The sequence below is a fragment of the Plutella xylostella genome, chromosome 28 (assembly GCF_932276165.1).
Source record: "Plutella xylostella chromosome 28, ilPluXylo3.1, whole genome shotgun sequence".
In the NCBI taxonomy this organism is placed as follows: domain Eukaryota; kingdom Metazoa; phylum Arthropoda; class Insecta; order Lepidoptera; family Plutellidae; genus Plutella; species Plutella xylostella.
In genome coordinates, this window is record NC_064008.1 from 876,187 (window position 1) to 889,216 (window position 13,030).

Below are 13,030 nucleotides of genomic sequence, written 5' to 3' on the forward strand. Positions count from 1 at the left end.
GCAAATTGTGAGTAACATTTCGTCAGAATAACGGGCCCTCACCAAGCGTATAAAGAAGCTGATACGAAAAGACCTTCGTTGCTACAATACACTAGTTATAGAAGCAGCTATAGAGCTAAATCGCGGGTGAAAGTATTCGTTCAGCAGCATGGGAGATCGTCAACAACTATCTACAAAGTATCATACGAAGACACTGACAGAACACCATCACCAATATCGAGCTATGGAAGGTTACAAACCAAAAGCCTATAGACATAGACGTCCAAGAGCGAAAATGGCGATGGCTGGGCCACACACTGAAAAGACCTGATGATCATATCCCGATAGTGGCCCCCCAATGGAAACCCCAGGGCGGTTCAAGGCGACCCGGTCGACCAGCTCATACCTGGAAGCGGTCCATATTCAGCGAGGCCCAAGAGAAAGGGAAGTCGTGGCCAGAGCTCAACTTGCTGGCCCACGACAGAGAAGGATGGAAGCGCCTGGTGTCAGCCCCAGACTCCTGGGAGGAGAAGCGGGATTGAAGAAGAAGAAGAAGCATGGGAGAACCACCAGACGAAGTTAAAAACTGAGGACAAGATTTGAATAGCCCTTGAGCATCTATAAATCAAAAATAATCGTGGTGCAGACAGCATTACCTCATAGCTTCTGAAACCTGGAGGTATTACTAGTCTCGAAGCCTCGGACAGCTCAAGAAATAGTGCAAGTCGGTTGCTTGTACTGGTATAAAACCGGAGGCATCGTACGAGAGTGTCGTGGTATTTTTTCAACAATGGTAACCGTTCTAAGGAACTTTAAATAAAAACCGTTCTATAGACCGAGGCTATATAAGTGAGATTTATGTACGTTCTCAAGGATCATTTAGAACCGTTTCACTAATTAGTTTGCCGAATTTTTAATCACCATAAATCATCAAACAGTAAGGCTAGAAATAGTGCTCGACCGATGGTCAGCGCTGACCGTCGCTTGACGTAGCTATATCTATGCAAGTCTATGAGTGCAGCTACGCTGACGGTACGCGCGTGATTTCGTGTGACACGTCGGTGCAGCCGTCGGTCGGGCTCGTCGGTCAGCGTACGTCGGTCGCCGACGAGCTATGAGCTTGTAGGGACGCTTTCAGTGCTTCGCTGACGGAGCGACCGACCGCGTGACCGACCGCAGGGATTCAACACGTATCGCAGTTTGCCGTCAGCGAAGCACTGAATGCATTTTGCAACCGACGCGACGGTAAGCGCTGACATTCAGATGGTACGGTCAGGACGTACCGTCGGTCAAGCACTATTTCCAACCAACTGTGCTCAGTGTGACAGGGGGTTCAAGATGAAGTTCGGACTTGCCAGCCACATAAGAGCACATAACAGAGTGTAGCAAGAGTCGCTGTTGTCGGATACGACGAAGAGGACATCATTTCCAACCTCAGGCAGATTATACAGAAGACCAAAGATTACAATTAAACTTGGTGGCCTTGGTTGACCAAAAGCTTTGGATATTTCATCGAGACGTGGACACTTCTGGAAACCTTGCAGAGATGTCCAATTGAATGTCGCTATATCGATGTGTTGAGGTATCTGTAAAACGCCGCAACTGGCATAGCATCGACTGTGTGCTTGTCTAGGACCACAAATCAAGACTGAATTGCAAAGAGTAATTCAACAGAGGGATTTAATGTCGCCAAAACTGAACAGAAGTGCACTGTAATATGTATTTAAGAAATAAGTCTCATTTAATTGAATGCTTACATTAAACCAAATTCGGTGGTAGTTGCATGGGAAGCCAAAGCTCAAAGTTGCTCAAGAATTTGTCTAACTTGGGCAATGGGCAGACTATTAAACTAGGCAGAAGACAAGCATACTATAAGTTGACCTGCATAAGGTAAACTTCGTCACACATTTACCTTGAGTCCGTTTCTAAAGTCTGAACTCAAAGGTCTTCAATCAGTGCACCCTGCCAGTGATGACGTCTGGTTCAGAAACGGCTGTGACTGTTGGACTCCTCCAACGGATTAAAGTCGCTTATCGAGCAATAGAAACAGCTATGCTCGGCGTTTCTCTGAAGAACTACATCAGAAATAAGGTAATTCGTAAGAGATCTCAAACAAGCTTTTAAAATCTACCTCAAGCTGAAATGCCAGTGGGCCAAACATTTAAAGCAAACATCAGACTTCAGAACTGCTATGGGCATGCTCGCAATGTTGCTGTTGTTGCTCTGAAAGATTCGGAGTACTTGGACAGAGTCACTATTTCTTCGACAGGTTTATACGTAAGTACTGTCAACCAAATCATCGTCAAAGTCATTGTCTGGAGTCTTAGGTTCCTTAGCTGCAATACCCTTCAGGTTCCAAGCCTTTTGTTCGGAGGAATTGCGGTCAAAACTAGTTTAGCAGCACGTTTATGTAGCTTCATGATCTTACTACAACTCAAATATTCCATGAATAATTACATTAAAAACCGTACAAACCGTATTATTTCTCTTATGACATAGAAAAATTATTGATTTAACTGGACAAACAGTATTATCTTGACGAATCCCATAGGTAAACCGTCACATAAAAATATACAACAATGAAATTAGTAAAAATTCAATAATAAAACAGGCAAGATAGTATTATCTAGAAATAATACAATAAAAATTCTACGTGCGAAACAAGCAAAATAGTATTATTGACATTATAATACGTTTTGATTCATCACATTTTGCGTATTTCGTAACTACACTTGTCTTAACTTAAGATAAAACGACCGGAGCCCGCGCTTCAGACATGGTCAGCGTATTAAACTTAAATATGACTGTTTGTCCATCGACAATGCGCGCGCATCACAACAGGCAAGACAGTCGTATAGGTCCATATCTCGGCCCAGAAATGAGCTACAGATATGACTGTTATACCAGATTGTAGAGCATGATCTGTAGAATGCAAAAATGTAATAAAAAAAATTTGCGATTTTGCAAGATATGACGGTTCGGATTGTCATGTGCGATATGCAGTGGATGACGATGACGGCGCGATCCAATCCAACGAGGGCCTGAATGCGAACCTTGAGGAACAACAGCAAAAAAAACTGCAAAACCTTGGAACTATGTTTTTACGGGTAACACTATCATTTTCCATCCTTACATAATAATTTCCCCACATATTTATTTATTATTGATATGCTCAATTTCTCAAAACTGTAATACCCGAAAGGGTAGTCAGGGGTGACTCGCAAGCGCACACGGTTTTCGCTATTACCTACATTCATTTTTACTCACAGGATAGGTCGCGAGCTTTTTGAGAATAATTTATTCTCAAAAAGCTCGCGACCTATCCTCTATTATATTTATATTTTATTGTAGTATGGTAATATATATTGTACTTAGTTCTAAAAACCTAAAATGTTTTCAGATGGCACAAGCAGCAGGATTACGGGAAAATAAAATAAAACGCCCCCCTTATCCCCCCACGAATCCGGTGAGTTATCTAAACATCAAAATTACATTTTCAGTTTGTAAGAAAATCATATTATGTCATATTCGTAGCTCATTCGAAGGCTGTAGCAAAAGTCAGAAGAACAACCAAATTTCCGTGAACATCAAAAAACGCTTATATTTCTATACTATTCAAAACTGTTCCTGGGTCACCCCTTTCTCCTTACACCGCTTTTGCAACAACCTGCCTACGAATACTGCAAAATAGCTAGAGTATTGCCATTGTACTTCTTACTTGAGTATTTCTTTATTTCCGTGGCATAACTGATACCATTAGGCACCGTAGCGTCCGTAGTCGAGCTGGCTTCAGTGATCGTAACTGATCACTGAGGTTAAGCAACAACTGGCACAGCCAGCCATTGGATGGGTGACCGATTTCAAGTTTTTCTTTTCTGGACGCTTCCGTGCTTCGGACAGCACGCTAAGCGGTGGGTCCCAGTTGCTGCTTCGGCAGCAGTCGTTAAACCTAGTCAGAGGCCTTCGGGCAGCTTGAAAACATCTGACAGTCGGGTCGCCCACTTACCCGACAACTCTCTCTGCACAAGCTTGCTTTTGTTGGGGTCCACCAACCGATGAACTGATACCACTTGAACTGTTCCAGCATGGCGGTCCAGTGCAGATGTACACGGTGTCCGGGGGACCGCTGCTGCCGGGACAACTCATCGTGTCCGACTTCGACACTAGAAGGGGGGAAGAGGTCGACGTCGACACTAGAAGCGGGGGAGAGGTCGACTTTGATCCTAGAAGGACGATAATAGATGCTTCTGATCCGACTGAAAAGCCTAAACGCAGGCCCTATATGAAGTTAAAATTGCAAGGATACGTTTACAGAATGTAAGGATAAGATTAGTCAATAAAAATGCGATAATTCAAAACTCCTATATAAGTTAAAATTTCCTCAAAGTAACATTAAAACTCCAAACCCCAATTTGTGTTAAGTATTTTAATTTTTAATAATATTGTTAACAATCTATAGCTACGTTTTAATAACAAAATATCGGTACAATAAATAAAAAAACACTCTTAAATTATATGTCGGTAAACACGGTTAAATTATAGTATTGCAAAAAATATTGACTTAAACTACATCATTTTGTTCATCCCATCCTTATGGGACACCCTTGTCTTTATCTAGAGACTTATCAACATCTGCAGTTCCGTTGCAATACTTCACAACCCCATTATCTGCTTTGCTCGTCCCATTTTGCGCTGGAGCGATCATGAGCAAGTTGTTTCCATTCCTGTCAGTTGTCAAGTTCCTTAACGGCAGGGGATGGCGCCATCTAGGGAAATAGTAAGAGCTTCTGAGGAACCTATAGTGCTCCATTTTGTTTTGGACCACTCGACTTTGGTAGCGTCTGAAGAGCGAACCATCTTCATTTTCCTCGTTGCCGAATTTCGGAAAGTCGTTAGCGCCTTCGAGAAAGATTTTCGGTTTTGGACCTTCATCATCATTGCAATAAGGTCGTTTGTACTTCCTGCGTAGGTTCTGCGATGGGCTAAGAGGTGATTCGCATTTGATTGCTAAGGAGTTGTTCTCTTTGTTAGTGGAGATGGAATGCGCTTTCTGCCACTCGAGCACCTCGCATAGAAGACCGATGTATCTGTAATAAGAATATACATAATGAACATATATGGACAAAGGGAAGATTATGTCTGCCAGAAAAGATGTGACAGTCGCTGGGGTGGACACAGATAAAAAACCTATAATAGTTGTAAGAAAAGTCTGAAAAGAAGAGCGGCGCTATAACCAATGTCAGACACAGTTTTCATTCACATAGCCACAAAAAGTTAGGTTAGGTTATATTAATTTAATTGTATCTTCCTGCGATTGCCTGAGATTTCGGGTTTCTATTCAATATCCACTCTTAGCTTTTGTTTATAAATATACCTGCCTCTCTGAACAAGATACTGAGGTAGTTTCCTAAAATTTCTATTGACTAGTCTTTGTGTTTGTTACCAACCTTAGTCTTAGAAAGGAGAGTAACAGCGTCACAAAACTCCAGAGTTTACTTACCTGTTGTAGTCGACAACTATCTTTTTGTATGTCTGACCTATGTTATCCAAATCAAAACTAATATTATTAATGCGAAAGTAACTGTGTCTGTCTGTCTGTTACTCTTTCACGCCAAAACTACTGAACAGATTTGAATGAAATTTGGTATACATACGGTCAAGACCCTGGGAAAGAACATAAGCTACTTTTTATCCCAGAATCCCCACAGGAAAACTTTTAAGGCGAAGCGAAACGCGCGGGAACAGCTAGTATATAATATTATAAATGCGAAAATAACTGTGTCTGTCTGTCTGTCTATCTGTCTGTTACTCTTTCACGCCAAAACTACTGAACGGATTTGAATGAAATTTGGTAAACATATGGTATAGACCCTCGCGGGAACAGCTAGTGTTCAATAAAGTCATATTCTATTCTATAGTACTCGTACCTGATGGCGACCCTCAATATCTCGCTCTTAGACAGCTTCTTGTCGGGCGGGTGCGTGGGCACGAGTCTCCGGAGATCGGCGAAGGCTCCACTCACGTTCTGCTGGCGCCAGCGCTCGCGGCAGTTGGAGAACAACTTGCGGGGCGCTCGGAGAGGCAGGCCGGGGGGTAGGTCCGACTGGGGACGGGAAAGGATTAGTTGAAGATCTTCCATATCGTACTAATATGAAGGACGAGTCGTGTCAACTGAGTGTTTGATTGCAGTTGAAATGCGGTCTGTCTGTCTAGAGCCTAAACGCGAAAGTTTTTGAGTATAGATGTTTGGTACTCTTTCATGGGAAAACGGCTGGGGAAATTTTGTAGAAATTTGCTATGTAGGCAGCTGACACCCTTCTTCTTTTCAACATTCTTATGAAATGAAATATGGGTCTGGATCTTGGGCTGCAAGATCTTCCCTCACCATTCCCACAACTATTGCCTCAATCTCCACAAAACGTCACTACGTTGTCTTTGGACGTCGACACTAAAATGTGGGGAGCGGTCGACATCGACACTAAGAGGGAGGGAATGGTCGACTTCAACACATGGATGGGGGAGAGGCTAATGTTTAAACTAGAAGGCAAGAAGAGGTCGACTTTGACACTAGAACACTTGGCCAGTAAATCCAGCCACAATGGTAGTTCCTCACCTGTGCCCGCATCTGTCTCTCGTCATCACTGTCCTGGAAACTCGGGTCGTCGCTGAGCATCTCGCTGTCCGGCTCTTCTTCCCAACACGAGTCCGGCTCTGACGTCATCGCCACTGCCACTGGGGGGAGAAGAGGGGAATAAAACAGAATGTTATTTTATTCAAAGCATGGAAGTAGACATAAAGCCCTCTTTTGAAATATGCCAGACGGTACTATCCGATACTCCTATAAAATAAAATAAAAAATGGGGAACACCCAAATATTCCGAAAAACTTTTTTCCGAATTTGATAACAGCGAATATGTAATTTACGAAATATTGCAATACCGATTTTTTAAAATACCGAATTATAATATTCACGAAAATTTTAATTTCGAATATTATAATCACGAATATTGTTATTACGATTGTTAAATATACGAATGTTAAAAAATACGATTACTTTAATATACGAAAAATAAAATACCGATTTATTATAATCACGAAAAAGTCAAATCCCGATCAGAAATATGATAATTCGTGATTTTGACAAAAAAACATAAACGTCTTTAAAACTTTAGAACCAAAACCAAAAGATAGGTGCGACGACGAGCAAAGCAAGGAGGAGCGTGTTAGGTGCACATAGATATCGAAAAACAAAGCGGAGCGCAGCGAAGCGGAGCGGAGCGTTTCAAATATAGAGCAAAACAATTGCTAGGATTTTTATGGTGTTTAAACTTAAAAACCTTAGGACCTAAACCTAAAGATAGGTGCGACGACGAGCAAAGCGAGGAGGAGCGTTTTAGGTGCACATAGATATCGAAAAACAAAGCGGAGCGCAGCGAAGCGGAGCGGAGCGTTTCAAATATAGAGCAAAACAATTGCTAGAATTTTTATGGTGTTTAAACTTAAAAACTTTAGGACCTAAACCTAAAGATAGGTGCGACGACGAAAAAAGCGAGGAGGAGCGTGTTAGGTGCACACAGATATCGAAAAACAAAGCGGAGCGCAGCGAAGCGGAGCGGAGCGTTTCAAATTTAGAGCAAAACAATTGCTAGGATTTTTATGGTGTTTAAACTTAAAAACCTTAGGACCTAAACCTAAAGATAGGTGCGACGACGAGCAAAGCGAGGAGGAGCGTGTTAGGTGCACATAGATATCGAAAAACAAAGCGGAGCGCAGCGAAGCGGAGTGGAGCGTTTCACATAATATAGCTTAAAAAATATTGTTTTTATACGCATTATGCTGCATTATTCATATAACCATTTCTTGTTAACTAAGAAACATTCGGGAATTTGTATTTTCGGAATATTAAAACTTCGGGATTCGTAATTTTAACAATTCGATATAATAAAAAATCGTACTTTTGAAACATCGAAATAATAATATTCGGAAAATTGACTTTCGTCATTTTAATAAATGTGTTGTTTGAAATTTCGTTTATAAACTATTCGTGATTTTCGTTATTCGGAAACATAAAATTCGGGATTGTGAATTATTCGGAACTATGAAATTCGAAATTTAAAAAATCGTTATTTTCATATTCGTAAAAAAGTAATTCGGAATTATGTAGTGTACCCTAAAAAATGCTTATTTGAAACTACCCTTAAGTTAAGAAATACAGAGTTACAGAATGGGAATTTAGTAAGTAAACAAAAAATATAACTTCAAGTATCAAAATGTTATGGTTTGACTCAACTTAAACCAGCCCAAAGCTACAACGGGGCGCGATTCACATCTCAACCGAAATATTTGTAAAGCGATACGAACGAGTTACGAGATGAAATCCGCAATGTTTAAAAACGCGATTCATAGCACACATACTTTGATCTCGTTTTCATATCGCTAGTTCGTATTTGGATGGCTTGAGTGAAATGAATGAAACTATATTTTTTTTAATTGCCATGCAAAAATTATAAATACTACCACTAATTGTTTTAAATAATTTTGTTCCTACAATATATTTTGTTGGAATTAGTGTCGATAGCAAGTATCAAGAATCAGCTTTTTAATTCAACGTTGAAGAAATTCATAACCTGTGGCACTTTTGACAGCCGCCATGTTTTCTCCATAAAAACATTGATTTTCTTTGCTCATTTTCGTGTCAACGTAGTTTTTTTGGAAAATAAGAAAAAAGGAAGTTTAACTTACTTAGAGAAATACGACTGAGACATGTAAGTATCAATGTATTAACCTATTTTTTTTGAAATATAAATGTTACCGGTTGTAGTCAAGAAGGTATTGTAATTTACGATGTATCCAATTTCTGTTTTGAATTGTTTTAGAAACACAAGCAGCAGCCGATGTGCTTGAGTTGCAGAAGGAGCAACTGCGTTGTGAGAGGGCCACGGCTTCAGCCCTCACAATGATAGCTGATTAGCTGAAGTAATGAACAGACAGGCTGCAGTCAATGAGAGGCTTCTTGAGGAGGGGTTCCTCATATGGAAAAAGGTAGGTTATTCCTAAATGTTTGGCTAAATAATAGAATAGAATTTAACTTCATTGTTACCCCAATAATGTCTTAGGAAAACTGGTGTTGAATATTTATGTTACAGCGTAGTTTTGTTTAGTATCTGTCTGTAATTTTTTAGAACAATATCATACTGAACTTTTCATTTTGTCTTTTCTAGGCTAATGAAAGGAACAATCAAGACCAGACTTAAAGTAAAATAAAACGTATACATAATTTATATCGGAATAAGTACAAAATATTTTTGTAGGTATATGTTTTAACTATAAATTGAAAATCCACAGATTTTAGCGGCGACGCAGTTGCGCGACCAGTGAAGCTCTGGCTCCGCGACCGGCGTGGAGCGCGCGGTCAGCGCGGCGCTGCTGCGGCTGCTGCGCGGGAGGATCCCGTCCCTGCGCATGCGCCTGGCCTTCAATGACCTCACGCCTCTCTTCTTCCTCTTCTTCATGCGTCAATTCAAACAGAGGAGCACCTGTGATTACTGATTACCTAAGTTCCTATATACAATAATAGTTTAATAATTGTTAACAAAATATTGTATTGTTAGCGGTGTCCGCCACCCCGAGAGCATCACTAGCCGCGCGCCTATAAAAGCGGAGTGAGAGGTTGCGCCGCCCTCTTTCCCGATCCAGCCGTCGAAGCGTTAGCACTGTTCAGCTCGTATCTAGTGTAGCTAGGTTATTTAGTGATAGGTTCTAGTTGTGTTTAGCGTGGTTTAGTTTTGTGATTTAGTTGTGTAAATTATTGTTGATAAATGATTAATTAAGTTTGTAAATATTAATTGATTAAAGGTTGTAGGTGTCCTGTGCTTGTTTTTTTTTATTTTAAAAGTTAGGCTATCCCTAATTTCAGAAGTGGGATAGGCTCCATAGCCTATCTGACGCTGACTTTAGTGGACATCCTGATAGTTTAGATTGCTTACTGCTTATGTAAATAATGGCTGAACGACGTAGTGCTAGAAGTAGGGGTAGGATTAGGCAGGAGCTGCATTCTGACGGTGAAGATGCAGTTCATAACCAGCTTGGCGCTATCTTGTCGCGATTAAACGCGCTAGAGGGTAGTGCGCTGGCCGTCCCCCGCGCCGGGTCCGCGCAGCCCAGCGAGCCGTGCAGCGAGAGCGGCGCGCGCGCTATCCTAGCGCCGGGCGCGTGCCTCGGCGCCTCCACCAGTGCGGGCAGCCCCGGGCCGACGCCGGCCCCTGCCGCCGTGGCTGTACCTGCTGCCGCCGCTGCTACTACTGGGGGTGTCGCCGCGCCAGATGCCACTGAGCGACTCATTGGCGCACTGAGCGCCCTAACACGAGTAAGATCTACCCATTATTACATTTCTAATTTTGATCCAAGCTTAAACGACATCGATTCGTGGTGTGAGGAAGTTGAAAAAGCTCGCATTGTAAATAACTGGGACGACAACGAGTGCCTCGCAAGGATAGCCAACTGTCTGAAGGGAGACGCTCGTTGTTGGTTAAATGAATGGGTCACTAATGACCGTACCTGGACCAACTTTAAACTAGAATTCAAACCACTGTGCTCACGGAGAATCGATGTCGCGAATATTTTGTTTGATGTGATGTGTTCCAATTCTGACCGCTATGCCACGTATGCTGAGTATGCGAGGCGATCGTTATTACGATTGAACATAGTAAAGGGCTTAAGCGATGATCTAATTGTTGCTATCATCATTCGTGGCATAACGGATGTTCAAATTCGTGCCGCTGCTTCTAATGCCATGTTGCTACCGAAAGACCTTGTAGATTTTCTATCGATCTATACTAAACCTACGGTCACTACCCCACAAGAGTCAGCGCGCCCATCTCGAAGTAAATTCAGTGAATCAAATTTCCGCAAACGCAGTAATGTTCATAGTACACCTACCCGCGAAATAAAATGCTATACATGCGGTAGCGTTGGCCATGTGCAACGTTTATGTCCTAAGCGTTTAAAAACTGACAAACCAACTGATAATAATAGTGCAACAAAAACATCCGTGAATAGACCTAGCAACTCAAACAATCGCGTGTGTTCATTTTTTAAGAAGCCGGGTCATGACGTCACTGTGTGCTTTGCAAAACAACGATCTGAAACTCGAAATGTAAATAATGTAAATTTTTGTAACGAATTGAATGGTAGAAAATGCTTCTAGCATTAATTCCACCTCATTGTACATATTTACTTCTGTATATTATGCAATAAAAGTATAAATAAATAAAAAATAAATAAATGGTTTACAAAGCGACAATGACGTCACCACTGCGGTCGTGCAAGGTATACCTATCGACGTACTGATAGATAGCGGGTCGCCCGTGTCATTAATTTCTGAATCTGTTTTAAAATATTTGAAATGCGCCCGTTTACCTACGAATCAAGTACTTAAGGGCATAGGGAGCCAAACTATTAAGTGTAACAGTTACGTTACTTTGGTACTCGAGTTTCAAGACATTGCTTTAGAAGTCGATTTGTATGTGGTCAATAAATCCTGTATGAACGTACCTTTGTTGATAGGTACTGATGTGTTAAATCGCGACGGTGTTGCCTACATACGTGTAAACAATAAACAGCGAATAACTAGAGTGCCTGAAAGTTGTAGTGTAAGTGACGTTTTGCTCGTTCAGCCCAGTGAGTCCAGTAACTCTCTCCCTGTTCAATCTCCCCTTGAGGGCGACGATCGTAAAAAGTTGCTTGAAATCATTAATGAATTTAAAGATTATTTTATAGAGGGGACAGCTTCGACCACTGTAACTACTGGCGAAATGCACATTGAGCTAACGAGTGAAACGCCTGTTTATTATCGGCCGTATAAACTGTCTTTTGATGAGAAGATTCGGGTGCGCGATATCATAAAAGACTTATTGGACAAAGGAATAATTCAGGAATCCGAATCTCCGTATGCCAGCCCGATTATTCTCGTCAAAAAACGTGACGGTAAAGATAGAATGTGCGTAGACTTTCGCGCTTTGAACGCAATTACAGTTAAGGATCGTTTTCCACTGCCATTAATTGACGATCATATTGATAGGCTTGGCAAATGTAAATTCTTTTCAATTATCGATATGGCATCCGGTTTTAATCAGATTACCTTAAGTAAGAGCTCAATACCTAAAACGGCCTTCGTAACACCTGAAGGGCATTTTGAATATTTGAAAATGCCCTTTGGTTTGGCTAACGCCCCGGCCGTGTATCAAAAAATCATCACAAAGACACTTAAACCATTGATTGAAGCCGGAAAGGTCCTTAATTATATTGATGATTGTCTGATTATGGCATCCTCGATTCCTGAGGCACTAGAGAACTTACGCGAGACGCTGCAAGTATTAACATCCGCCGGGTTTTCTATAAACATTAAGAAAAGTACGTTTGTGGCTACGGAAGTCGAGTACTTAGGTCGGATAATATCACAAGGTCAGGTTAGACCGAGCGAACGAAAAATAAAAGCATTAATTGATTCACCTGTACCTACAAACGTACGCCAAGTGCGACAACTGCTGGGTTTGGCTGGCTACTTCCGGCGCTACATACCCGATTATGCTCGAAAAACTGCTACCATAGCTAAACTAACGCGATCTGGGGTTCCGTTCATATGGGGAAAAGAACAAGATGAAGCACGTAATTACTTAATCAAACGCCTAACTAGCGAACCCGTGTTGGCCGTATTTGATCCGTCCCTACCTACCGAGCTTCATACCGACGCGAGTTCCATCGGCTATGGCGGAGTTTTAATACAGGAACACGAAAACAAAACGCGACGTGTCGTAGCGTATTTCAGTAAAACAACCCAGGGTGCCGAACCGCGATACCACTCATATGAGCTGGAGACGCTTGCAGTAGTAAAGGCCTTACAGCACTTCCGCCACTATTTGTTAGGTATTTCCTTTAAGATCGTTACCGACTGTAATGCACTTAAACAGACTGAAAAGAAAAAGGACCTGCTCCCTCGTGTCGCAAGGTGGTGGATATACATGCAGGATTTCAATTTTACAATTGAATACAG

At 41.6% G+C, this 13,030-nt stretch overlaps 1 protein-coding gene and 1 long non-coding RNA gene across 3 annotated transcripts; one reads left to right on the forward strand and one right to left on the reverse strand.

The window, feature by feature from the left end:
* Positions 1–4,570: 4,570 nt before the first annotated feature.
* On the reverse strand, positions 4,571–6,731 carry LOC125490814. Its single transcript, XM_048631150.1, has 3 exons — positions 6,593–6,731; positions 5,907–6,082; positions 4,571–5,066 (listed from the first exon to the last, which is right to left on the reverse strand). Exons 1-3 carry the CDS (start codon positions 6,698–6,700, stop codon positions 4,571–4,573), a joined length of 780 nt encoding a protein of 259 aa, XP_048487107.1. The 5' UTR covers positions 6,701–6,731.
* A 1,559-nt stretch (positions 6,732–8,290) lies between these two features.
* Positions 8,291–9,553, forward strand: LOC125490923. Of its 2 annotated transcripts, XR_007267971.1 has the most exons (3): positions 8,702–8,744; positions 8,856–9,021; positions 9,325–9,553. It is a non-coding gene; the product is annotated as an uncharacterized LOC125490923 (long non-coding RNA). The 2 variants fall into 2 exon arrangements; XR_007267970.1 differs by having other exon boundaries at positions 8,291–9,021.
* The last annotated feature ends 3,477 nt before the right edge of the window (positions 9,554–13,030 follow it).

Bases quoted from the DNA above. Each gene is read 5' to 3' on its own strand.
- LOC125490814 (XM_048631150.1), bottom strand. From the start codon at position 6,700: ATGACGTCAGAGCCGGACTCGTGTTGGGAAGAAGAGCCGGACAGCGAG. The intron at 6,083-6,592 runs GTGAGGAACTAC...TCCCGTCCCCAG, and splicing joins AGAGACAGATGCGGGCACAG to TCGGACCTACCCCCCGGCCT. The intron at 5,067-5,906 runs GTACGAGTACTA...TTCTTATTACAG, and splicing joins ATATTGAGGGTCGCCATCAG to ATACATCGGTCTTCTATGCG.